This window comes from Epinephelus moara, chromosome 19 (assembly GCF_006386435.1).
Source record: "Epinephelus moara isolate mb chromosome 19, YSFRI_EMoa_1.0, whole genome shotgun sequence".
NCBI lineage: Eukaryota > Metazoa > Chordata > Actinopteri > Perciformes > Serranidae > Epinephelus > Epinephelus moara.
Genome location: NC_065524.1, coordinates 35,299,751 through 35,327,669, shown reverse-complemented (window position 1 = coordinate 35,327,669; position 27,919 = coordinate 35,299,751). Strand labels below are relative to the sequence as shown.

General features: G+C 39.3%; 1 protein-coding gene across 1 annotated transcript; it reads left to right on the top strand.

Moving 5' to 3' along the window:
• Nucleotides 1-609: 609 nt before the first annotated feature.
• LOC126407241 (pyridoxal kinase-like) lies at nt 610-27,919 on the top strand. Its single transcript, XM_050071983.1, has 11 exons — nt 610-913; nt 9,717-9,771; nt 16,097-16,201; nt 16,672-16,755; nt 19,512-19,546; nt 20,066-20,151; nt 21,843-21,888; nt 22,025-22,136; nt 22,252-22,388; nt 22,632-22,698; nt 23,978-27,919. Exons 1-11 carry the CDS (start codon nt 833-835, stop codon nt 24,091-24,093), a joined length of 924 nt encoding a protein of 307 aa, XP_049927940.1. The 5' UTR covers nt 610-832; the 3' UTR covers nt 24,094-27,919.

The following is a 27,919-nucleotide window of genomic DNA, read 5'->3' as shown; positions in this document are numbered from 1 at the left end:
AGTCATATCATTTTTTTTTTTAATTGTATTTTTTAATTTATTTAAAGTAAAAGACTTCTCCAGGGGTCATCTTCCTCCACCTTACCCTGTGGTATTTACCCATAAGTAAGATTATATTTATTATGTCAGAGACAGATGAATCCAAATTATCCATATGATGTGAGAGATATCAAATGCTGGAGTGCCATTAATCTTCAGCGATAACCATTTTTTATATCAGTCAAGATTCATTCAATTCCAGCTGTGTTGATCAGGATGCGCTTGGTGGCCCTGTGGTGACGTCACCCACATTAGGCGGTCACTCAGATTGCCTGCATAGAATACCAGCGTGCATGCGCGCGCGTTTGCGTGTATGTGTGTGTTTTGTCCTTCAGTGTAAAGCACAGCCGCACGCGACCCCCTCTGTTGCCTGGTCAGCTCGTCACACACTTTTTTTGGGATGCTCATTTAGCTTCACAGTAACGACAGCACCAACGGTCGCTGCTAAACTGCTATTTATTGTTTGTCCGCGCGTGTCTGTGTGTGGGGCCGCACGCCCCCCCCACCCCCCCCCCCCCCTCTCTCTCTCTCTCTCTCTCTCTCTCTCTCTCTTCCCCTTCATCACACACTCACTGCACATCACCCGCTACAACCAACCACCACACGCGCTCACACACACCGCCATCCTGCGTGTGCCACACAGCTGGTTAGCTAGCTAGCTAACATTGCTTCTTTCAAACGGGCGGCGTTGTGTTTTACAGTTTAGTTTGTTTCCCGTACTGTTATGTGTAGACGTGACTGTCGTTGAGGTAACGGATTATCTGCATCCCTCCTCGGCTGACCGGGAGCCGCCATGGAGTGCCGTGTTCTGTCCATACAGAGCCATGTAGTCCGGGGATATGTGGGCAACAAGAGCGCCTCTTTCCCATTACAGGTAAATACAATTCACATGCATCCATTATCGGACAGCGGGCGACGGTACACCCGTTATCGGACACGACCCTGTCTGTCAACGCTTGCCCACAAAATTGCACTGCGACTTTCAATCAGCAGTAAACCGACAGATGTAGATACCGTTTTTGTAATGATACACGCTAATTACATCATTCAAAGTTCGTACAGAAATCGGTCAACCGCCGAATCCGTCGCTGGTTGATAATGTGTGCTTAGTTGTATTTCCCTCTTCATTTTATAGTGTAAAAGGCCATAAACGATGGTAGTGCTAAATGTGCTGTGAAAAGCCCAAAATAACAATATTGTCATTAAGATGTCAAGCAATAAACGTGACGACAGGTGTCGTGCAAATTACCCGAGACAATTTGTTCCCCTCATTTATCCAGCCCTTAAATCGTTTCACTGAAGGATGTGAAAAATGGAAAATATAATGGCAGCTTATGTTTTCTTGGTTATTTGGTAAATGAATAAAGGACGGTTTATCTGACGGGAAAATGTGGCACGACCTGTCATTGGGAGGGTGTCCGATAATGGAGCAAGGTGTTTTTATGTTGGGTTTTATCGCCCATTAGAGAAACCGTACGTGTTGCATGTATTAATGATACATGTCTGACTGTAGAGCACCCTCGATGTTGTTAAACCCAGAGGTGGCAGAGTTGGGTCTGATAATGGACCTCCTGGTGTTAATCAAATGACCCCTACTTGCATGAGTGGTGATAACTGTTATATGAGCAAGCAAGCTTTTGAGTCTCAATTTTCACTCAGCCTGTGGCAGTACACACCAACAAGCCAGCAGCGTTGCAAAATAGCTAGCTAATGATAATCTTAACAGATAGATGGAAATGTGTCCCCAGAACTTGGGTTTGTTAACCAGTCACCACAGTGTTGGTGCCTGAGGTTGCTATCATTTGCTCACAGACAGGCAGTCAGACAGTTGTAATGGCCATGATGTGTATGGGAACACCTAGATGGACACAAATCCAGCCTCCTGCGGTGATAACCTGCAAGTTCCATACTACAGGATGGACAAATAATCAATACAGCCATTTGCTGCTTTAAGTTTTCTGATAGCACAGGGTTCTTCTTTTACCACAGACGTTAAAAGATATTCTAGTTTCTTAAAGTGGAGCATTTTGCCACATTTGACTGTGTTTCATTACGATAATTGCAATTCGCACGTGCATTTTGCTGTTTGTGTGTGTGTTACAAAGGCCTTAAGACCACACACTTAAGAGATAACCTCTCAGTTGTAAAGTTCAGTGACACTGAAACTAGTGTATTGATTAGGGGAGTGCTTGTGAAAATAAGGTTGCCTCCTCAGGGGGATGTTTTTCTCTCTGTTTACACAGATAAATTGTGGCCAGTGGCTGTGTTTCAATTTGAATTTGCAGAATCACTAAATCACCTGTATTTGTGAGCAGTAGAACCAGACGATAAACAGAATTTATACACTTACCTAAATGTTGAATCTTGTTCAGACCTAAATTTACTCCTATTGCAGTTCTAAATAAATGTCTGCAAATGGTTACAACAACCAGTGACATCATACCGAAAGGAAATACAGGCCTTGAGGAATATAAAATAATAATTATTACAGATATCATGAATCTGAATATTTAATATAGATTTCATACCATCCCGTTTTAGAGTGTATTGTGTATTGGGACACCTCAAACGTAGCTCTAAATCACTGCTTATCTTATACATTCTTAAGCAGCAAGTGACTATAGCAAGCACTGATTCTTTACATCTTGTTAATGGTTAATCTCAATAATCGTTAAACTGGCTGACAGCTGAAGTCGTCCACCACAGTAGCCAACAGAAGTTAAGTAAACTGGTTATCATTTTCAGCTTTCATGCTGGTTTTCTTTGGTAATTTATGGTATTATATCGACTACTTTTTATCACATCAGGGTGCCTCTTTAACCATTATCATTTATGTGACTCTCACCCTTAATCAGAGGGTCATCTGAAGAAAAGGGTGGGTAACAGGCATCAGTTAATTAACCTGAGTAATACGGTGGATTGTAAAGCACTCGCATCGAGAACCATTGAGTACAGATTTTGAGTGGCTCAACATGTGTCTCATTCTTTAGCTTAATAATAGGTGCTAGTGACAACATTAACAGTAGTGATAAAGCTGTCACCTAAAGGCAGCGTTTACTGAGTGCTTTACAAGAAGGCATAACTTCTGGAATAAGGAGCCAAAAAAGAGCTAATGCATTCAAAGCAAGTCATTTATTTGGTATATGTGAAAGGACACAAAGGTTATTAACACCTCCCAGCTATGAAAGTGATAGTCATTTCCCTTTATGGTCCCTAATGTTGACAGTAGGATGATAACAGTGATTGCTTTGGGTCTATAATTGCTATGATGATGATGAGGCCGATGCTGGTGGTTGTTATAGTTTCATATATTCCACCAGCAGCGGCGTGGCAGTCAGTAGTGATGGTGAGGCTAGCAAGGCCTAATGTAGTTCATGTCCCACCATCCTGAAAGACAGTCACTTGTTGTGAGAAGTGCCGAGTCTATTTTTAGCCTGCTGCGCCCCAGGATGTATTTTGTGGTTATCCTAATGGCTGCTGGGCTTTCATGCATGTCACCGGGTTCAGTGCAGCCACTAATGTTTTGCTACTACGGCTGATTAAGGCCTATTTGCACCAGGCTAATGTTAAAATAGAGTTTACCAGTGCAGCTTACTAAAGCCTTAACTACACACTGATGTCAGCCAGTACATTGTACTAAGTGTACTGCTTATTCAAAGTAGGTCATAGTTAAGTTCACTGTCAACATTACTGAGTAGGACTAATTGATGCATTTGGCTTTTTAAAGACACTAGCACCCAGTGTTTCTCCCCCAATATGTGTTGATAACCAATTTGCATTTTTGTGAGTATAAGATAACACTTAATTGATGTACAGGGGGAAATTAGTAGTTCAATTTTGCAGCTGTGTCAAGTATCAACTACCAATCACCAAATATTGATACTAAAACCAGTATGTGCTGGTACAAATATTTTTCAGAACATCTTTAAATATTTGCAATATTTATAGGGTTACATTTACCCTGTTTGATCATGCAGACAGTGTCAATACAGTCTTAAAGAGGAAATTCACCTGCAAGTCATGCATCTATGTTACCTACATTTAAGACCATAAATAGTCTTGAAAAAACATTTTACTATTTAGCTTAACTATCGTGAGTCTTGTTGTGATTGCTTTATGTGCTGTTCCTCGGGTGAGAAATAAAACCAGTCATGCATAATGTCTTTAAGCTGCTTTGAAATTGTTACAAAGATCAAATTGGCCTCTTTTTAAACTTATTTTGCATTAAATGGTCTTATAAATTCTCAAATCTGGGAGGAAAAACCCATCAGGCACCATGTTTTAGCTTAAATTAGATGTTAAAGATGATGATGTAAATGTGCAGGTGGAGTTAGGTCAGGTCAGAGAGGTACACTTTTGGTTGATAAGTATAACCTTACAGTGTTTTAACTGTATTTGGCTGGTGATTATTGCATTCAGTTTATGAATGAACCAGCACTAATGCTTGTGGACTTAAGACAGTATTTCTAAATGTAAACTAACAAACAGAAAGTCCACAGGTCAGTGACGGAGCTGCTCTCACTACTCAGAGTCACAACCATGAGTCAGTTGGTGTTGAGATTAGGCATAAGATGATGATGACGATGATGATGATGATGATGATGATGTCGTCAGCAAGCGTGTAGGGCATCCCTCTCTCTGTGCTGACAGGACAGAGAATCTTAGGCCTGTCAGCAGGCAGGAGACGGCGGTGTGAGGAAGCAGGGCCTTGATTGGCTGCCACAGGATTCCTCCTAGTGACGTCACTGAAGATGGAGACAGGCTGCCTTAGAGCTTGACTGGATAGATTCAGCTCTATCGTAGAAATAAAATTCAGGACAAGTGCTGTCTTCTGGCACCAAATTGGGCATTTTTAGATATATGTATTGAGTTAAATTGAATTAATATTATTTTGAAATAGTTTAATAGTCAGTGTGATTTCCTCCTAAATGTAATTACAACTGGAACCTGGTAAAGAAACGAAGACATTTTATAAAGGTGCGGAAGAGAACAACTGAGCAGGCTGTTGATGTAGAAGTCTTCTTGGTGAGAGACTATAAAAGCTTATTAGCATCATGATAGGTTGTTTATTCTCAAAGGGACAGCTTCAGTGTCCGTGAAAGCAGCATGGATGCAGTGTTTTGCTCAAGGACACTTCAGCCGGTTAGATACCTGCTGACATGGGGCTTTGCTGTTGTTCATGTCAGTACCTTGCTCTCCTTAGAGTTAATCTTTATGTGTAAATGTAAGGAATAGCTGTTATGATCCACACATGGTGGAAAAAATAGCACGTGCCTTGCAACCTATTTACTGTAACTGGCAGCTCATTCAGTTTTAGATAATGATGTTAATACCCGAAACGTCCTTTAGAGGAGACTGAGGCCCTGTGAGGAAATTCTTCATTGTTGGTAGCGAGACCATCCTGTACTCAATGCTCTTCCCACTTAATGTAATTAAAGTTGTTCTTGTGGCTAGAACTGGAATAATTAATTCACTTAATAAACAGATAACTGCCTTAATAATTAATTAATCATTCAAGTTATTTAGCAAAAATGCTGTCTTTGCTGGTCACATCTTGTTAGATGAAGAATTCAACAAGCTTTTTTTTTGCTAGTTTGCATGTGTTACTGCAAAATAGGATCAGATGTAGTAGAACATCTTGGTATTTTTAGCTCACTGCATTCGACATACTATGTATTTGGACACACTAAATGTTTTTCTGGTATAGCCTACTTTATAGTAGTGTGGGTATAAGAACGCACAGGTGATGAATTGTATAAACTTTGGTGACCCCCTGACTTTTCCTCTTGTGCCATTGTTTTGTCAGTTTGTCCAATACTTCGATTTATGATCACCAAGAAGACAAATGACGTTCCCATCAGCCTCAGCTGCACTTTGGTGTGTAGTGCTGTTTAGCAAATGTTAGCATGCTAACACGCTATGCTGGAATTTCTGACATTAGCATTTAGCTTGAAACTTCACTGTTCTTAAGAAAAGCCTCAGCTGCTAGCATGGCTGTCGTCTCTTAGTCTAATTTTTGTTTGTTAGTACAACAAAATGAGTAATTCTGATTTATCATTTTGAGCTGCCGTAGCATGTGACAGGCATTTGATCTAATTTTATATTGTCACTTTACATTCTAAACTTATTGTAGGTTGCAGTACAAATACACCTGAACTTACTGTGAAACATGTAATGTCCTATATATGGGCTTACATTTGTTTTCCAATGTGCAAATTAACAGTGAAGGTACAGGAGCTAACCCAAAGCTGAGGGACCCTGCCTGCTAAGTCACGATGCAGTAAATATAGTGTTTGTGTTGACTCAGATGTGATCAGCCTGCACTGTGACACATGTTAATTAAAGAAACTCTTCGTCAGTTGCGAGAGGGCTTCTCCCCTGGGGCTTTATCGAAAGTGTTTTCTCAAAAAAGGCAAAATGTTTATAATTTGGATAATATCCTCTTCTCACCCTCTGACGATGCTTTCCAGTCAGCAGCGTTGTAAACAGTCTCTCTGTGTCACTGACTTGAGGCTTATGAATAGAGCGAGAAAGGATGTGACCTAAATAACATATTCTTAGCCCCTTTTACATCAGTACGCCATAAATACACAGTTTTACATCAACAGTCATGTCGCGTCCTGTTAAAGCAAAGGAACATGTTGTAATTGACAGGTTGCTCCTATGTTAAAGGGTCCTGTATCTAACAGTCAAACATTTTTATTCAAGGCTCTGGAACAGCGAATAAAAACAAATTCTTAAGGCTATAGGCTAGCATCAACACCTCAAAATTCATTTAAAATTCAACTGCAAGTCAATGTTGAGGTAGTTGAAGACTTTGTGGATAATGAGACTATTTTTTTTAAGTGGTATTTACGTTTATTTAAAGTTGCATTGTTCTGAGCTGCAAGTTCATTAGGTAGACAAGTGAGTACAATCAGATACAACAATACCGCAATAATTTCTACCTTCACAAGGATATAATGTTCAGTTGAATCTGATTCAGAGATGGTAATTTGATTTTATGGTAATTTTTGTGCTGTTGAGTTGTATCTTGCTGAACATATTTCTAATGTTTCCTCATGAATGTCAATTTATAATAGTGCTGTGCGATAGAAAAATATGCCATAGCCGATAACGCTCAGTGTTGCAGTAACGATATTACTTGTGATAACTAAACATATATAAAAGTGTACTTGCCTGCTAAAATACAATAATCTGGTTGACGAATTAAAAAAAAAAGAAAGGAAATTATTTCTGACATTCTTTTATTGGCATGGCACCAATAAAAAAATAAGATAGTTACATTTTATTTTTATTTTTTTATTTATTTAACCTTTATTTAACCAGGAAGATCCCATTGAGAAAGGTCTAGTGTGTAAGATTTAGAGGGATTTAGTGGCATCTAGCGGTGAGGATTTCAGATTGCAATCAGCTGAAACTTCTCCTGGTTAGAATTCCTTCAGTGTTCATTGTTCAGAAGTTTTTTACCAGGAGCCGAATTAGCCTCAGAGGTCTCTTCCACTCCAAAACAGTCGGACCCGGTGATTAATTACCAGCCTAGCACCTGCTAATGTGTGCTCATCTTCTTTGTCTGATAACTTGAACTTGACACTCAAAAGGTTTTTACTGGGAGCCGAATTATCTGCAGAGGTATCTTCCTCATCATTAAACAAATAGACCTGGTGATTGAAAACAGTAAAAAACACTGAATAGAGCAAATTTACATGAGAAAAATCTGTGTTGTTCCTGTGCCCTCATGCGGGGGGAACTATGGTGGTGACACAAAAACGCGAATGGCCCTGTCTGGAGCCAGTGTCAACGAGGACCTGTTTCCTTTATAGACATAGATGGCTCAATGTGAGGTAACGAAAACACTACGATTCTTATTTTCAGGTGATTTCAAACTGAAGAAAACTACTGATTATACTATATTCCATTTCTGCCAATATATCCTCCTAAAAACGACACTGAACCTGTAAAGTGCAATTTTCTACTGATACTGTCTTTCATCACTAACTCAAGAATCCCTTAGTGAAATATTACAGTCTTTCATGATGTTTTTATCGCACAATCTGACATTGCAACGACAATAAGAAAACAACAAAAAACCCAAAAGATATATTGTACAGCCTATAACATGTCATAATAAAATACAGCCATTAAATTTACCTTAATGGAGCCCTGAACTGCATCAGTATAGCCAATAAAATCAAGTGGGGAACTTGTACATAGCACATGAAACAAATACTTTTCCTTTCCCATCTTCTCAACTGAAGTTTTCTCTAGAGCACAGAGCCACAGGGTTGCTGGGCTTCTTGCAAATATGTGATTTTCCCTTTGGATGTCAATGGAAAATCACAAAGGTTAGAATAAGAAATGTTTCACCATTCACACCTCTGTATGTCCACCAGGAGTGTACCCTCACAGTTCTGTCTTTTTAAATATGGTATTTTCATCAGTAATGCAGTCATATTCTGCATTCCTGACACCACTGAGAGCTTTGCACGTTTCCTAAATGTCTCTCACTGACGACACAAATACACTTTTCAGAAAACATATGCCGCACTTGAGAAAGTTTTCATCAGGCAGACAGCAGTAGCTGGAGCGTTGACAAGCTCAAGGTCAAAGGGGGTGATTCACTGCCTCTCCCCTCTGAAAGCAGATTCTTGTATCTCAAAGTTGCAGTCAATTGAAAAGAACAAAGAACTCATTCACTCGGCCGCTTCCTGCTTCAGCCCAATTAAATAAAGTCATTCAGATAACAATTGATGGCGCACGTGGATGGGTCATGTGTCTTTCTCGCGCTCTGGTAATTAAAAAAAAAATCTGTTAAGAAAGACAGAGAGAGGAAACGACACCAAGGGTCGGTTGATGTAGCTGTTCCAGGTCTGTGCAGGTTTCATCTGAAGTTGAACTGAGAGGATGTTGTTCTTATCTCCACTTACAGGTCACAGCTGGGGTTAAATGAAGCCAAGTAGCGTTTTGGTTTTTGTCCCTTTCATCAGTTACAGTTTCAGATACCTGGTTACATGCTGCAGTTATCACCGTGATGACCTGGAAAAGATGTTTGAATATACTAAGTTTTATTCCAACACATGTTCATGTATTGTGAAGATATTTTAGGAATGGCTATTGTTGCTTTGAGAGGAGAAAACTCAACTCTACAGGGCTTTATAGTGTTTGTCAGCTCATTGTTCTGCAGCTTCACTGTTTTGGTTCACTCTCACCACTCTCAAAGTGTTGCTGTGACTAGCTGGTGAACATAGTGGAGCTTGTAGCAGCTAAAGGGACAGATATTTCCCTCAGGAGTTGGTGGAGCCCAAAAACAGAGCTGAAAGAGAGTTAATATCAAACTGAGATTCATCGGGCATGCAGAAACATGACTCCAGATTAATGCAGGTGATGCATGTGTTCAAAGGCAAGCGTGTGCTATTTAATTTAAAAGGGGGTGTGTCAGTGTTGTGTTTGTGCTGCCCATAACTAGCCAAAACATCAGTTATCGTAGGTTTAATGACCAAACATATGAGACATTGATGTAAATTTTGCTCAGCAAGAATTACAGTATCAGATACCCTTTGCATACTGGTATACTGCCTAAAAGACAGTTGAGCTATAAAATTTATAGCAAGTGTAGCTGTTACTCCTAATCTCTCCTGACACCTAATCTGTTTCCTCTTTCTGTCGTATGTTTCCAGGTTTTAGGATTTGAGGTGGACTCCATCAACTCTGTCCAGTTCTCCAACCATACAGGTAAAACTCATGAAATAGCATATTTTTTGTGGGGTTGTGGAGTGTGTGCTGTGTTTTGGTTAGTGTGTGGGTGTGTATGACTCAGTCAGAGCCCCTGGTGTCGTGATGAGGTTTTAGCGAGTGTTAGAGAGACGGTTGTCGCTGTGTTGAGAGCAGAGGAGCCGACAACTGAGTGAGTCAAGTTTTTGGGGGAGGTCAGTGACTTCACTGGCTGACACCAGAGCAGCTCTCAAACAGCTGCAGGGGGCAAACTCCATTCATATTTTAAACTGGCTTTCTCTCTTGGTCTTGGGACGTCTGGTGAGTTCATTTTGATGAAGCAAAGATGTCGAAGATCAGTAAACTCATCATCAAACTCATCGTCTGTGAAAACAGTTGCATAAAAGTCTTCTGGAGGCTCTAAGTCTTGGGCTTGGGTTGGAGACAACAAATTTATAACACAGAGGAAAGGATGTGGGCACTTCCATTACCAGACAGGGAGAATCTAATAATAGATGAAAGGCTGAGTTGCTTGTTTCTGCTTCACTAATTTAGATCTTTTGTCTGTTTCTCACAAGTTGTTTGACTTTATGAAAGTCCAATTTTAAATCCCTAAAGTACCCCTTTAACTCAGAAATGAGTAGAACAAATGTGCATCATCCTCTGTTGTTCTGCTTTCTATCACTGCTTGACAGCATGTTCCTTTAACACCACTTTCTGCCACAGTAAATGTGTGTTTACTTCACAACTATGTCTCACAGAAGGATCTTCTGCTTGTGTTTATTGTTGATTATTGTGAAAATGTGGTGTCAACAAGACCTATGCCATTAAAATGTGTTGCTTTTTATGGAGATGTGTTAATCGCCCACTAAGGTTGTTGGAGTTTGAGTAATTTCTTAAGGGAAAAAAAAGTTTAAAAATTGCAGATTCCAGCCTCTTAAATATTAATATTTTTCTTTACTCCTCTATGACAGTATACTGAATACATTTGGGTTGTAGACAAAACAAGATCAGGATGTCATCTTGGGCTTTGGGAAACACTGATCAACATTTTTCACCATTTTCTGACATTTTATAGACCAAACAACTAATTGATTAATGAAGAAAATAATTGACTAATTAATTGACAACCAATAAAATCATTAGTTGCAATTCTAGTTATCATATTGCCACAGAAAAGCCTGGGCAAATGTAGATATTAAGAATATTTAAATGATTTATTTACTGTACACAGCACTTAACAAAATCCATGATTACAAAATGCTTTGGGGAAAAAAAGGCAAGGATACAAGGTTTAAACCTTTAAAAAGGCATACTTGTAACAGTAATAGCCAGATTTAGAAGACTTGGACTGATGATGCATCCTGTTACTGATTGGCTCAGACGATGTGTCCGCATCATCCCTTGGTGTCACATTTACTCGCAATATTTTGATCTAATTTCTAGTCTCATGAATGAGTAATCTGTGCTGTGACTTTCCCCTGTCTTGCACTGATGGATGCTCTCGGCTCATGTTATTCATTCAAACTGAACTTGAAGAATGAATCAGCTGTGAAAACAAACGCATCTGCCCAGCTGTTGCTTGTTGCTTCACAGTGGATAGTAATATACACAGAATCAGTACATTATGACAAAATTATCTGTTTATTTGATGCCATCACAACTGCACTACACTGTTTTATTTTTTTATTTTTGGCTGGATTTAGAGATACCATACCCAGTTGCCTGCTACCGGCATTAAGACAAATACTGACAAAAGTGAAATGCACCTTTTCCTTTTCTTAAATATTTTATTAAACTTCAAAGACAGTTTGTTGTTTATGTTTGTGAATACCAAATTTGACAGTTTACTATGTAGAAAAACAGTAGAATAATTGTAACTGGGTCTGGCACATAAGTTTAAGCCATGTGAGGCATCCCAACCTCTTGTAAACACAGTATTTAATTAGTAATGCCACTGGCTGCTCTGTTTTTGTATATTTTTTCCACAGTATTGTGTAGTACAGAGTGGATGACCTTCAACCCCCCTCATGTCATGGTTGTCTAGTTTTTCATCATATAGTTTGAGAATACAAGCAATCATAACTCTATATAATTACTCCTTACTCGGTTGCGTTCAGTTTCAAGCTGGAAAAGGTCAGCAAGCTGTTTAACATCTTATTGATAATAGAGTTTAGTTTCTACACTCGTGAGCAGGCTTTGGAACCAGCCAGGTAAGACAATGGTTTTGTTATTTTATTGTAGTTGAGATGGATCATGTTGAGTTTAAAGTAATCTGTTGTGACGTCGCAGACAAAGGGTTAGCTATAATTGTAGGTGTACTGTAGGATAAGTGTTGTTGTGTGGGCGAGCGTGGGACTCGTCTGAAGAGGCATCAGACACAGATGGATGAAATGCTGTGATTTACATTCGAGCTGTTTGGAAGTGTTGAAATGTGGATTCAGACAAAAATTTATGATGACCAGGTTTCTCTACAGACATCATTGATCAGTCGAAAAGCCCATCAGTAACAGAGAGTAGTTTATTCAGGATCATCCCAGGACTTCTTTGGAAACTAAAAAAATTGAACATATAAATAGTAAAACAGGTTAGGCTATAAGTGAGGTCTTTAAGGTCCTTGGTAAATGGGACATGTTTCGACAAACTGTGTCTCAATTGTATGTTTTATGCTTTGAGCACCACAAGTGAAGTACTACTTGTCTCATTTGGAAGGCAGCAGAGCCTCTCAGAAATCTATGTGGGCTTTCTATTTTGTTACTTACTGGGGTTTTTTATTTGGTGATTAAGTTGCCGTTTGCTGAAGGTTGCAACAGAATTCTCTGTGAGGACAAGATCTGCTTTATTTGTAGGTGATTTATGTCCCAACGTTTACGAAGGTTTGGCTTTGTATGTTGTCAGATAAGGGCGGTTGAGAAAGTGGAGGATTTGTTTTGTAAGAGGCTCATTGGCTTTTCCCAAGATTTTCCAAAGAATATTAATTTTCGATGGTTTTGAAGTCAGTGGTTCTCCAAAATAAAGTTTAGGGACAGTTTGGCATTTGTTTTTTTCCCTACCGCATCTTGAAACTTAATATAAAAAACAGCCCTGCTTTGGTTGGTCCTTCAAAAGCCTTAAAATGTCTTAAATTCACTTTTATGAATATGAGGCCTTAGAAGTCAGTAGCCTTAAGTTTGAACCTTAAGTTTTACTTTGTGAGATCTTAATTGCTGCAAACATTATCTAATCTTCATCCATCTTTTAAATTCTTTTTGTCAAAATTAGTCTTTTGCGTGATAGTCCACATTTCTGATTCGACAAATCTTTAAACCTCCTACAGGACCTAATACTCTACTGTTGATAAAATGTTGATTCACAGAAATCATATTCCTGCATAAAATACACCTCTGCATAGGACATATCTTTGACTTACCTTACTGCAATGCTTGAATAAGAAAACGATGATTTGTCCAAAAGTCTGTCTTAAATTTGGTGAAAAATTACCTTGAAAAGGTCTTGAAAAGCATTAAATTTAAAGGTCCAGTGTGTAGGATTTGTGGGGATATATTGGTAGAAATAGAATATAATATAATACATATGTTTTCTTTAGTGTTTAATCACCTGATAATATGAATCATTGTGTTTTTGAGCTGTTTATATAGGGAGCAGGTCCCATTTACGGATATCGCCATGTTGCACCACCAAGTTTTTTACAATAGCCTGGAACAGGCAAACCAAACACTGGCACTAGATTTCTAGGGACATTGTGTTTTTTCGTTTTCACATCGGCCACCATAACTACAAGCCCCTCTGCAATGGGAGCGTTGGAAAAAAATTATTTCTTTAAATGAAACTGCTTTACAGTTTATAAAATCACCTGGTCCATTTGTTTTGGAGAGGAGGAGACCTCTGCGGATAATTCAGCTCCCAGTAAAAGAGGAGGAGACCTCTGCGGATAATTCAGCTCCCAGTAAAAAACCTCCTGAACAATGGAAACTCAAGGATTACTAATTGGGGGAAGTTTCATCTGGTTGCAATCTGCGATCCTCACCGCTAGATGCCACAAAATCCCCCTAAATCCTACACACTGTCCCTTTAAGTGTCTGATACCTGCAGACACCCTTTTAAGGGCATGCTGTTTTTGTCACTGAAGAGATGATGAAATACAATCCAGGAGTTTAAAGACTTTAAAGGTTACAAAACATTGTACAGAATTATATGATATTAAGCAGAACTTAACAAGTCAAGAACACTTTATCTTTCTGTCATCATGATCTCTAAGTTAACCGTAAAACCACAGCTGTCACAAACTAAACCACCAGGAATGTGTGGCCAGATGGCATTGGATTGTGTTGCAGCAAAAGATGAGCACTGACATGAATTAGGGGGCTTTGTACTCTCTCACAGCTCACTTGTCTGGCTAAACACAGCCTAGACGGGACTTCTGTAAGCTCTACGCTCAATCTAAGACCAATTAGACTAAGAATGACGTTTGTCATCATAGGTTTCATGGTTACTTTTGTTATGGCCCCATGTAGAGCAGACGGTGATACAGCTGAGGACGATGTCAAGATTCCTCAGTTAGAAACAATCCTGTCCTCTGCAGTGTAAATCGTGTTTCTTTCAGTGACCTTAACATAAAAATGCCTGAGACTGTGGTGCTTGTTTAATCAGATCTTGTGTATTGGAATCCAGCATTTGCAATTTCTTTGAGGAGAGTATGTAATTTGGTGTGACATATTGAAGACGACATGTTCATCTCAGAGGAAGAGAGAGGAGGCTGGCGAGAGGGACACAGAAGGTTAATAGAGAGAAAGAGAGACAGGACATTTCTGAATGAGAGATGCAGACAGCGGGTGATGGAGAGAAAGATGGAGGGAGTAGGACAGAGAGCGACAGGACGCAGCAGTAAACAGCAGCAGGCGTTGTGAATTGCGACAGCAGCGAATGATGACGACAGAAGCAGCTCTTATCTGTAGGCCTGCCTTCATTCTCTCTCTCTCATACACACACACACACACACAGCACTTTGACTGCTCATCTCTCTTTCTTAGCCCCTTTGGCTTTCTCCCGGCTTGTTGCTTAGCAACCAGAACCCCCCACCACCACCACGTGACCTGGCTGTGACTCACCTGGAGCTGCGACATCATCAGCCTGCAGCAAACATGTCATACGCAGGCAGACGTGCACTAACGCAAGCTCACATTAGCATTCTCGTCACATTCGTGTGCAACTATAACGGTACATGCAGCACTTAGCACACATGCAGATATGCAAATACACACACACACACACACACACTTAATACACCCCTCAACACACAATGTAGGTACGTTGGTTAGTCGAGGGGTCTGTGGCCTCGTCCTCCGCCAGCCTCCCTGGCTGACCAGATAGTGTGGCTGCAGGCTGCACTAATACCTGCTGCTCTATGTGTGTGTGTGTGTGTGTGTGTGTGTGTGGCAAAAGTCACATGGACTAATAAGATGCTTTTGAGTCATGTTGGTAGAAAATTGTCATAACTCCAGTTTCTGTAACTTTATCCGAAACAAAGGACCATTTTGGTGTTTGGATTGAATGTTTGTGCACTAATTTACTTTTGTACCACTGAGAAACATCTGTGGAAAAGCCAAATATACAAATCAATCTAGATCCTTTTAATTAAGTGAAAAAAAAAAAAAAAAAAGTAGCAATACAACAGAATAAAAATACTATTTTTCACGGAGTTGTGTTTAAGTTATGTTTAAATTGAGTGTTACTCATCAAAACACATTATGCTTGAGCTTTATCAAATATGTTAAATGCATTTTCCTCCCCATAAAGAAGTTTTTAAATAGTAATTTAAATCCTGCATTGTTTACATCCACGCTTACAAGCTTGTAGTCTTGTCTTTCTTGGCGTATCGCTGCATGTTACCACCACCTGTAGATCACTGGATTAGTGTGAAACTATTGGCAGGAATGTGTATCGCATCGCAAGACAAACAAAACAGGGACCCGTTCATAGAAAAACAGCTCCATAGTGCTACTAGAGGTCAAAAACTGTCACCTCATATATAAGCTGTTGTCTTGTAGGTAAATATTAATCTTCCCTCAGAGGACAACCAACATGTTCAGACATTTCTGTTATTTAATGCACCAACTGAAATGACAGTGTCCTACTCTGCCAAGACAAACAGAATATAACCGAATAGTATAAGATTGAATGTTTTATCATGATGCTGGAGCACAAGGGTTATGATGTGTACGTCAGCATCCATAGGGGTTGTTAATGTGCACATACACAGTGTGTGTGTCTGTCTGTGTTCATGTGCCACTAGAAAGGTATAGAGTCAGCAGTTTGGCAAACACAGTAACTCCTCTCCTCTCTGCAGGTTATTCTCATTGGAAAGGCCAGGTGTTGACAGCAGACGAGCTCCACGTTCTTTACGAGGGAATCAAACTGAACAACGTACATCAGTATGACTATGTTTTAACAGGTGAATGCCCTACTTTTATTTTTCACTTATATACTGCTGTAATTGGAGTACTAAACTTAGTTTTGCTGTTAGATTTGCTTTTTTCTTGCATGCCTTCATGTTAAATGGAGAATCCAAAAAACATTCTTCGTGATTTAAAGTAAACAGGGTTCACACATAACAGCAGCAAAACTGTGTAAAAACATCTGTTTACAAACTCTCACTACATATGCAGTATAATCCAAGTCTCATTCATCCAGTCTTATGCTCAGTGCTTCCCAAACACATGCATTTTCGCCAAAACTTTACAGTATGAAACACTTCGGCCCTATGAGTAGCAAAGGTCTAATTTCATTAAATAACATGCATTAATGTTCCCTCAAGACTCCTTAGACATCTCTACATCTTGCTTAACTGACAATTTAATGTTATGTAATCCTCCCAAAGTACAAAAGTTTTAAAAATAATGACCACTGTAATGTCGTATTCAGGGTATACCAGAGACACATCCTTCTTGGAGATGGTAGTGGACATTGTTCAGGAGCTAAAGAGGGCCAACCCCAACCTGGTGTATGGTAAGTAACCACATGGTTTCATTTATTTTATTCTAGAAATCTGTTTTCCAATAAAGGCACAGCCAAAATAGCACTTACAAGTCACACATTATTATTTGTCTGAAGACAGAGTTTAGTTTGAGAGCTGTAAGTTACGGCCTTAATGTGCTGTACTGTTGCACAAGAAATAAATGCATCATCTGTTGTTTATTCCTCCCACCTTGAGCTAACTTTAGGGTAATGCTACCTAAAGGTTAATTGATGCAGTTTGGCTAATGTGCAGCTTTTGTTGCATCAATGGAGCTATGACACAGCTGCTTGTACAGTGGAGAGTCTAAAAGCTTTCTAACAATATTGTACAGTAGTGTCGAGCATTAGCAGCAATTTGTTGAGCGTAATGTTCAGCAAATGTTTTTTTCCTCAGGTCACTGCTATAAATGCTGTATACTTATGCTTCTCAGTACTTTTAAGGGTTGCATGGCTTGCCAGTAACAAAGGTTTCGATATTTAAAGTGATGTTTTTGACCAACAACCCAGATTCAGTTTTTAAGCTCCATTTAATCATCTGGCTCATTCGCTGCTAGATGCTCCATCATGTTCACCAATTACTAACTGTGCCTGTCTGCTGTTTGGTGTTTGGCAGGTAGCATGTGGTGGCTTTTTTTTAGAGTTTTTGCATGAAAAGAGCTGCCTGCTGCAGCTGGGTTGATGAAAGTAGATTTTGCTATGAGCTAAAAGAGGCTGAAAATCTATAGATCTGCCTAGCTGGGTAATAAATCTCTTTGGGTTTGTTCCTTAGAGTGACCTCTTTCACAAAACTTAAAATCATTCGATCCATTGTTGTCATAAAAATAAGAATTAGTGGAGCTTTAATATAAAACGACTCTCATTCAGCAACTTAGGCCCGTGATGAAACACAAGATTATGTGGGATAATGAAACAAAATCCCCTAACAGGATCAAATTAACAGTTAATATTATAAACTTTAAAGTGATAATCTAGCAAATTTACTCATTACTTTTACACATTAGAAGTCTTTATGTAGCTTAACGTTAATCTCAGAGAAGATCCACTTCACACTGTGGACAACTCTCAGGATGCCTCTCTCTTTCTCTATCTAGCCAGGAGGATTTTCATCTCATGTTGCACAAATCAGTTTCACTCAAATCAAGCAGCTTGGCCTGCAGACACTGTTTTAGTGGATATGGTGAAGACCTACTGCCACTGGTCAAAATAATAAGCAACCAGAGGCTGACATGCATAATGTCTTTGTATTGACGGAGTAGCAGTATTTTTTGTTGTGGAGAGAAAATGCTGTGTTAAATTACACTTTTGCATGTTCTTACATTGTTATACGCTGTTATTTGTGATGTTACATACATTGCAAGACGCAATTACCTTTTTGTTGGTCCTGCTTGCCCTGATCTGGTTTTACATTCATAATGGAGAGAGCGACAGGATAGCACTGACAGAAGAAGGGAGCAGGAGTTTTCTAGTCAAGGAAGAGTAAGAAGCTCACACTCTGAACATGTCTGTGGCTGTGTCGCACTCAGCCTGGGCACAACAGAGTGGAAATTACAGAGGAATCCGTTGTCAGTGAAATGAGATCAGACATTAACTGTTTGCAAAACAAGTATCATACAGTACCTGTCAAGTACTATGGCACCGGATGCATAACCCTTAGAGGGAATACTTTGAGTCTATCCATAGTTTTTTAGGAAAATCCTGCGTAATATAACTTTAGTTTTTGATCAAGTGTTTCCTGACTTAAGCCATATTTTTTGCATTTAAAAGAAAGGATGCCACACAGTTGTGATAAGACACTAATGAACACATACATTTGAGAAGATCGTTACTGTGGAAAGGTTGTTGTAGAAAAGTATAGGAAAACTATAATTCCTGAATCTAAGGTGTCGTGTTGGCACTGATGCTGAAATATTTTTAGATATATCTGGCTGCAGCTAGGGAGACAGCTTTTGCTGTAAAAAGTAGCATCTCTTCCATTTTTTCTGTATGATGCTGGAGTTTGTCTAGATAGAGACGTTTTTTGCCTTTGATTCTGAAGGACTGGACCTTGTGTTTCTGCTATCTTTATTTAAAGCTGCTCTAATCAATAGTTGTATATTAAGAAGAGAGCAATTGACTGTAGGGTGCAGGAGGTGTCACTCGTAGTAAACCCACAGAATTATCACGGACTCACCTGCAACTTGTATGATTTGGTTCACTCTCAACACTCACAGTCTTGTTTCTGCAAAAAAAGCTCTGGTAAACTCACTACCTACCTACCCATCAACACAAAGAAGGCAAAGTTAACGACTAGGTAGTGCACAAGCAAAAAAATATGGAGGGTGAATTTTAAACTTTGATTTTGTTAAGGATATGACTCAAAATATGTGCTTATGTTGCTCCAAGTCTTTTCAGTTGTAAATTAGCAAGTGTTTGCCAATCAATGCCTAAACTTCTTTGTTGCCACCCTCAAGATAGATTCTCCATTTTTATCTCCACCACAGCTCAGGTTGTAATAACACATAACTCATCAGTGTGTTGGTCATTTACTATACAGGACCTTTGGGACGTCTTTTTTAAAGAGAATGTAGACTTTAAAAATGAATTATGTTTTTTCTGTCAGCCTCTCTGCATGCTGGCTTGGATGTGTTTACATCTCCAAATCCAGTTTCATGCCTCCTATCACTGCAGTATTTATGTAATGTGGTGATGGAGCCTTGTAAGTCTGTGTTGGTTGTCTGACTCTGAATGTGTTTTTGCCATTTTTCCAGTATGTGACCCCGTCCTTGGTGATCATGGATCTATGGTGAGATTAGTGGCAATTTTATGCTCTCTGTCTTGTATGTGCATGTGTTTGTTTGTGTGTGTTAAAGTCTGTTGTTGTTAGATAGATGTTTAACAAGGGTTCTTGTGCCTTTAATGTGCGTGGGAGGGTTTTAGTGCTCATATTTGTGTTTGTTTTTATCTCTATATATATGGTGTGTGCGTGTGTGTGTGTTTCATTGTGTTAGTGTTTTGGGGGAGGGTGTTACAAGGCTCATTTCTCAGTGACAGATGGATTATTGTGATCTGACAGAACTACATATACACAGTGACTCACTCTGCGTCTGTATGTGTGTGTTGTGTGTGTGTGTGTTACATTGTGCAGATGTGCATTTTCTGGGATTAAGATCATACTCTGTCAGTTCATGCTCATAATTTAAAACCTTGAAAACAAAGATCAGAGAATAAACTTAGTCTTTTCGTAAATGTGTGTTCCTTTAGAGCACTATTTGTGTATTTTCATTGTGTTATGTGACTCTAACCTGTGCGTCTCGCTCCACAGTACGTTCCTCAGAATCTTTACCCAGTCTATAAGAACAAGGTGGTTCCTGTTGCTGACATTATTACACCCAACCAGTTTGAGGCTGAGTGAGTACAAGTGTCTTTTTTTTTTTTTAGTGTTTGCAGATTTGTGTGGATATAAATCCAGTGACTCTAGCTTGATATGTCTGTAATGGTCTTCCATTTCAAGATAAACTTACTTACTTAGTTTAAATCACCTACACCTCAGTGAGTAACTGTGAGTAGCAGAGCATTAGCAACACCATCTTTATGTAATGCCACTCATGCATGTTATCTAATACCTTCATTTTGTGGTTCCAGACATTTGGGAAAGAATTAACCGAAAATACAGCTAACTATAGCTCCCTTCTTCTCTTGTTTTCCCCTTTTAAACCACGTAGCTTGAGAGGTAGATTGTTTTCACTACTGTGGGAATATATCTCACATAGCCATGTTTAAGATAATTGTTCAAAGTTAAGATACTATCTTATCTATGGCTTCAAATTTACAGGGTTCCCAAGGTTATGGGAAGTCTGGATTAGGCATAGAATTTCTAAATCTTGTTTTCCAGATTTTGGAAAAATCATTGAATTGTGGAAGTAATTCAGTAATCTACAGTAATCTCCAATGGATTACCATCCATTTAACATAGTGTGACAACACAGTTGTTGGCACAGGCTCACCAATATTGGACAATAGAAGATTGGAAAAATGTTGCCTGGTCTGCTGAGTCTCGATTTCTGCTGCGACATTCAGATGGTAGGGTCAGAATTTGGCCTGAACAACATGAAAGCATGGATCCATCCTGCCTTGTATCAACAGTTCAGGCTGCTGCTGGTGGTGTAATGGTGTGGGGGAGATTTTCTTACTCCCAACTGAGTATAGGTTAAACACCACAGCCTGAGTATTGTAGCTGACCGTGTCCATCCCTTTATGACCACAGTGTACCCATCTTCTGATGGCTACTTCCAGCAGGGTTACACACTATTTCACAAAGTACAAATCATCTCAGACTGGTGACTGGCCAATAGAGCACCTTTGGGATGTGGTGGAACGGGAGATTAATATCATGGATGTGCAGCTGAGAAATCTGCAGCAACTGTGTGATGCTATCATGTCGAAATAGACCAGAAATTCAGAGGAATGTTTCCAGCACCTTGTTGAATCTATGCCACGATGAATTAAAGCAGTTCTACAACAAAATGGGATCCAACCCACAACAAGCACGGCGTGCCTAATAAAGTGGCCAGGTATCTTTAGGATCTTAACGAAAATTTTAAATAAAGGTGGATTTCAGTGTCTCTAGTATGAATTATTTAGATACCAGTATCCATTGTTAAGTTTTAGATCACATTGTAGTGATGGAGAAACAGTCAGATATAAGAAGCTTTCCATATTTTTCTTTGCTTGCACTGACTAAATGGCTGCATTTAATGAAGAACAGTTACATTATGTCAGAGTATAAGAGATAACTGTGTCTTGTCTCAGTTATCTCTTCAGCTTCACAGTCAAGGTACTCCATCTAGTGGTGTTTTTATATGCCTGCAGAATAAGATTGAAGGTTTTTTGGTATACTAGAGGCTCACCTGACTGTGGATTTTGCCCTTTGTGGCACTTGTGTGTTCTGATAACCAGTATGAGTGGAATTAGGTGTCTTGTTTCAACGCTTTAATAAAGAGACATCTTTTGGCCTTTGAGTGTCTATGTTTTTTTGTTAATAACTTCATTTTCAGTGTTTCTGTTAGAGTGCTACAACATTGTGTTTGCTTGTGTTTCAGATTATTGACAGGGAAAAACATCAGCACAGAGAAAGATGCCGTAGAGGTAACAGATCCTTCACTATATAATCCTTCTTTTCTTTCTGTACGTTACTTTGTTAAAAGAATAACCCATTATCATGTTTACATTGTTTGACTTTTCTTATCTCACGGTTTGTATCTCACTCACTGACTGTTTGTAGGTTATGGACCTTCTCCATGCTATGGGCCCAGACACAGTGGTCATCACCTCCTCTGATTTGCCCCCCAGACTGGGAGACCGCTTCCTCGTGTCGTTGGGCAGCCAGCGCCATGGTATGTGACATTTGTGAATTACAGTGCATATGAGTTGTTTGAATATATATATTTTTGAGACTTGCCAACTAAAAATAACCCTCCAACATTTTGTGTTGTTTGCTGTGTCATTCAGTTCGTCCCGATGGCAGCAGGACGACACAGAGAGTTCGAATAGAAGTTCCCAAAGTGGACGCTGTCTTTGTAGGAACTGGGGATTTGTTTGCTGCTATGCTGCTAGCGTGGACACACCACTATCCTAATGACCTAAAGGTACAAAAATGCCAGGGTTCGAATTATACTGTGGTAATGCAACAGCAGATAAAATTGCAGATGACAGGGCATATGATTTTGATTTAATTTGATGTATATGTTTGTCTGGATCCATATATGTATGTCTTATATCATTCTCTGGAGCATTAAAAATGCTAATGGTTTCTGACCTAAAGAGAAGGACATGCATACTTTGCAAGTAAAAAAAACATAATCATTATTTTCACTCTCTCTCTACCTCAGACGGCCTGTGAGAAGACTTTTTCAGTGATGCACCATGTCATCCAGAGGACCATTTCGTATGCTCACGGTAAGAGAGGCAGGGCTTTTTATCAACCCCTAAGTCTTTGACTTGGCTCAAATCTATCAAATCTATGCTGTTTTTTCATCAACCAAGATTAACAAGGAGAGCTAAAATCAAATTTCTGTTGCATTTTTATTATGCATTTGATACCAAATGTTTACATCAGCAAAATAAATTTGTAGGAGGTTAATGAAAAATAAAGAATGGACAGATAAAATCACAGATATACAGGAACATTGTGGGTTTTTGCGATGGCTTTGATAATAAGGATATTGGTTCAATGCTTAAAACCAATATGCTCCCATATGATCAAATGTTGCAATCCACACAGACTCTGTGACACACGCATGTAATGTGTTTTATTTAACACTTCTTTTAAACGTTTTAAGTATATCTACCACAAATGATCAAGGATTCCTGTTTCTCTGAGTGCTTCCAGTCTAACCGTCACACTTTTATTTCCTCTGCCTGCCATGGTGGCGGAGGCATCAATAAATCAGTAAATTAAGAAGGATTTTTCATCCTGTACACTCCTCCATGGAGCCTCCTTGAAATCTATTTTTGTCCAGTACATTTCTGATATCATTCAGCCTAATTGCATTTACGTTTGTGTAACACTGACGTTTCCCCTGTCACACACTATCTCTGAGTCTCTGCCACAATCAATGTGATATTTAAAAATAGCAGGTTTGTGCAACGAGTCCTTGTCTGGACCAATCAAGGGACTGCAGTGTTTCTTGCTCTACCTTTTAGTATCAAATCAGTTTGTACCTCAACAGAGGGGTGATGAAAAACAGGATGGAACAGAGCGGTTTTATTGGTATCATCCACAACGTTTGACAACGTAAATGCAAAAGTAAACATTCTAATGTGTAATGAACTAAACTGCATGGTGGAAACTAGGTTTATTTTTTTTTACATGTCAACCTGCACCACCTATAAGGAAGGAAAGCAAAGGACTTATTGGAAAAAAGAAAAACTACGGCTGTAGCTATCATTCCAGGTGGCACAAATGTCAAAATCAAAGCAGCCTGTAGAAGGTTATCTGCAGGTTTTAACTGCTGCTGCAGGTTCTTTTTATAAACTGAGTTGTATCGGTTTGGCCTGCAGCTCTCAGGATGATAACTGGCTCAGCCTGGTTTGGGGTGCTTTGCATCAGTTACACAGTGTGTCCAAACTGTTTTTTACATGAAAACGTTTCATAACGTAGCCTTACAATTAATGTTAATCCATATTTGTGTTTCCATATGCCCACCCCCTACCTACCTACCCCTTTCTCTCTCAGAGTTAGCAGGTCCTGGTCGGAGGCCCAGTCCGCCCCAGCTGGAGCTGAGGATGGTTCAAAGTAAAGCTGACATAGAAGACCCTGCTATAGTTACGGAGGCCACAGTCATATCCTAACATTACCGACCCATAAGACTCATACTAACCTTGTCCTCCTCAACCATGAATCTCTCAAATCCAGTATCTCGCTAAATCTCTCATCACTGTAAACCTTGACTGTCATTTCCAAACTTCAACACCTCATTATCCAGACTCCTTAAAACCCTTAGTATTGTAACCCCTGTAGTCCTTTGACCCTAAACCCTTTACCCCTTTAAGTCCCCAGTGTCCTAAACCCTTAACCTGTAACTCCCACACCCTTTTACCCAAACCCTGTTTTGGAACTAGAGCCATAGATAGACAGAAAGTTTGGTCAGGTTGGACTGTGGCAGCCTGTGGCTGTTTCTTCTCTAACGGGGTATGTGAGTGGACTGCACGGCTGCTTTTTAGAAAGCTGTAGGATTAAAGTGTTTATAAGCACAACTCATAACATGCCATATAAAGGACATACTCGTAATACTAACAGCCAAAATATGAGGGTAATAAGGTTTATTGGAAAACCATGCAAAACCCAATCAAGGTTCAGTCTACAGCGCAATAGAGTTTTGCTGTTAAAGTCAGATTTGGATAAAGGTGATGTCATATTTTTTATAGCAAAGGTAGGTTTTTTTGTCATTTGAGTAATACTAATTAGTCAAGCTCTTGTCAGTTCTTTGTGGTGTTCTCTAACTCTTTAGTGGGGAGTGTTGAAAAGCAGTTTTTTGCTTCCCTCTGGTTGGAAGTTTCTCTGGTTTTAAGTCTGCTTCACTTCTGTGTGGTGTGGTCAGAAGTGCTCTGTTGCACTGTTGTAACCACGCCCAGCAGTGATGTCACTGCGTACCGACGCACCCTTGAGTACACTACACATCAGAGAAATTAAAACACTTATGTCTGATTCAGATTACACAATATCAATTCAGTTATAGCCTGATCTGGCTGTTGTAGGATGTCTGCTCGGATCGGGAACAACAATGAGCGTCAGCCAAATTGATTCCAGCTGCTGAACGTTCTCCAAAACACTACCTCTAAATTATTAAATACAACCTTGCCTACTTTATTGCTCTATTACTGCCACACCACTTAACTTTTATTTTGACAGAGTTGCACTCTAGCTGTGGTCCTCCACACCAGTTGCCAAGTAGCAGGATTGCAGCACTAACATTGGTGTTACTGTAAGACTATAATGATCAAACTCTATGTATCTATGGCTCTGCCCACCACTAGTTTGACCCCTACCCCGTCTTACAGCAGTGATGTAATGGTGACCAAGTCTAACCCCATGAGACCCCTTGAAAATATAACAAAGAAAAAAAAAACGCACAATGTATAGTTGATGTATAGATGTTGTACTATAACTGTATTGGACCATCTGTATGATATCTTCTATCTGATCTGTCTATTGGACCATTGTGTTGATGCTACTGTACTATAGACCACACGCACTACAATATCACCCAAACCAGAGACATTTGGGCTGGTTCTGGCACTCCTGGGGGCTCCAGCGGCTCCAGTCGTTGTCACTTGTTAGTAATAGGTAACTGTCTAATAGTCATAGTATATAGTTGAACCTCCTTCATCTCAACATAAAGAAAAATTGACAACTGGAGCTGTCTGAGCCGTCCCTGGCCAGTTTTACTTGTGCTAGACCAATCAAAAAATTTGGCTACCTCAGTGCCAGAACCAACCCACATCATTGCCGGGCGGTTCCCGGCCCAGCTCTGGCCCAGAACCCTATATCTGAGAGTTGTGCCACTGAATTTACTGGAGGCCTCGATAAGTTGTAAAAGGAGACCCTCCTCATTGAAGCAGGAGACTCCGCCCTCCTCCACGTCCAATAGCAGCTCTGTTAGTTTTAGAAAACATCTTTTTGGTTCACTTCACTCTCCACTGTGGTTCAACAGAAGATTTTAATATGATGCCAAGAGTTTAATGTTTATATTTTAATATAAGATTGGAGATGTGCAGCACTGTCTGGGTAAACTAATGTTTGAGATGACTGTTGCCCTGTTAGCAAAGCTATAACTAACAATTGTTTTTATTATTGTCTTATCTGAGGAGAGAATTCCTGTACACTCACTGTCCTATTACTTGCAATTACCTTTATTTAAATACGCAACACTTAAGCGCTCAGACTTTCATCATGCAAAGTGAAGAAACAAAGTACATTCCCAAACACGTATGCTCTGTGTTCCTTTACTTTACCTGATACAGAAGCATTGTGTTTTTAAATAGAGTTTATTGCAAGTAATAGGACAGTGTGTGGGAATTCTCTTCTCTTACCTATGGACATTTTACTCTTACACATCTGTCTACAAGTTATTGAAGGTGTGAATGAGCCTCCATGTTCTACTTTTTGTCTATAAAATTACATAAATTTGTCACTATTTAGCAGAGGGCAAGGTGACTTCTCCAGCCAATTATCCAACACCAAAAATCTTTTGGTTTTGGACAAAAGCAAATATCATTTGGCAAAAGACACTCAGTTTACATTGCTGTAAAACAGCAAATCTTCACATTTGAGAAGCTGAAACCAACACATATTTGACATTTTTGCATGACAATGTTTCAATTGATTATCAAAAGTGTTTACGAGCGAAGCTGTTGCATGTTTGACATGACTGTTAGCACGCTGTTAAAGCACTGGATATATGAGCTCTAACTTATTAAGTTTGCGATCTAGCCTGTCTTACCCCAGAAAATCTTTTTACCATAACTAAAATTTTGATTTCAGAAAATCACATTTTACACACAACACTCTGTTTGCTGGCTCACTCAGTAGCTAACTTTGCTACCTTGAAGCAATAATTTTGACTCCTCCAAGCTTGTTGGCAGATTTGATTTTACAGTCAGTCTAAAGTCATGTGAGGAAATGAGGCTACTTGTAGTTCAATTAATGCTAAATTCTAAATGGCTACCATGGCATTGCATTTTTTATCAGGCATCAAAATGTTCTGTTGTCCACAGTGGAGTGAATAGATAGTAATGAGGTGAGAAGAACATGACATGCGACAGTGGTCATGAGCTGGTTTCAAACCAGTGATGTCGCAAGAACTCGGCACGTGCCTTAGCCCGATGAGCTACCAGGGCGCCACAGGAGATGAGATTTTAATGAGATTTTAACTTTTTTTTAAGCTTTTTTCCCCCTCTTTGTTTCCTGCTTTGAATGTTCAGTAATATTTAAAAAACAGGAAACAGCTAAAATTTTAACTTTTCTTGGCAACAACATACACTTTTGGAAAGTATAAATCAAATAACCAGAGGCTGGAAAAAATAAATAAATACATAAATCCAGATGTCATCAGTGTCCCACCTGAGCTGGATGTAAGGTTCTGGGCAGGCCAGTGTAATTCTGTACTGCTGTTGTTTCTCTATGGACTGTACTGTGATACTGCCTTAGGAACCTAACATCATAACACCACAATACTGCTCACTGAGGGAGAGGTGGAGAGGGGGAGGAGGAAGGAAACATGAGATGTCTTAAATGTAGGTACTTTTGACTGCAAATTTCTGTTCTACAGTGCACCTGAAATCAGGAAGAATTGAGATTGCATATGCTAAAATTTTCTGTTTAAAGCTATATATAAAAACATTTTTAAGGCTGCAAGTAATATTTTCAATTAACTAATGAATCATTTGGTTTATAAAATGACTGAAAAGTTACTTCAAATTGCCTCTTTTTTTTTCAACTAACAATTCAAAATCAAAAGATACTGAATTTGCAATAATATAAAACAGAGAAAGAATATTACTGTTTAAATTATCCAATCAGTAATATTAATTTTATGTGGAACAGCTTATTCTTCATTTCAGCACCCAAATTTTCCGCATCTTGACTTTATAGACTCAAAGGTGATCTGAAAACACT

Excerpts from the sequence above, each read along its gene's own strand:
- LOC126407241 (XM_050071983.1), top strand. The coding sequence starts at position 833 with ATGGAGTGCCGTGTTCTGTCCATACAGAGCCATGTAGTCCGGGGATAT. Across the intron at positions 16,202-16,671 it reads GTATGACTATGTTTTAACAG|GGTATACCAGAGACACATCC; the intron begins GTGAATGCCCTA and ends TGTCGTATTCAG. Across the intron at positions 22,389-22,631 it reads ACTATCCTAATGACCTAAAG|ACGGCCTGTGAGAAGACTTT; the intron begins GTACAAAAATGC and ends TCTCTACCTCAG.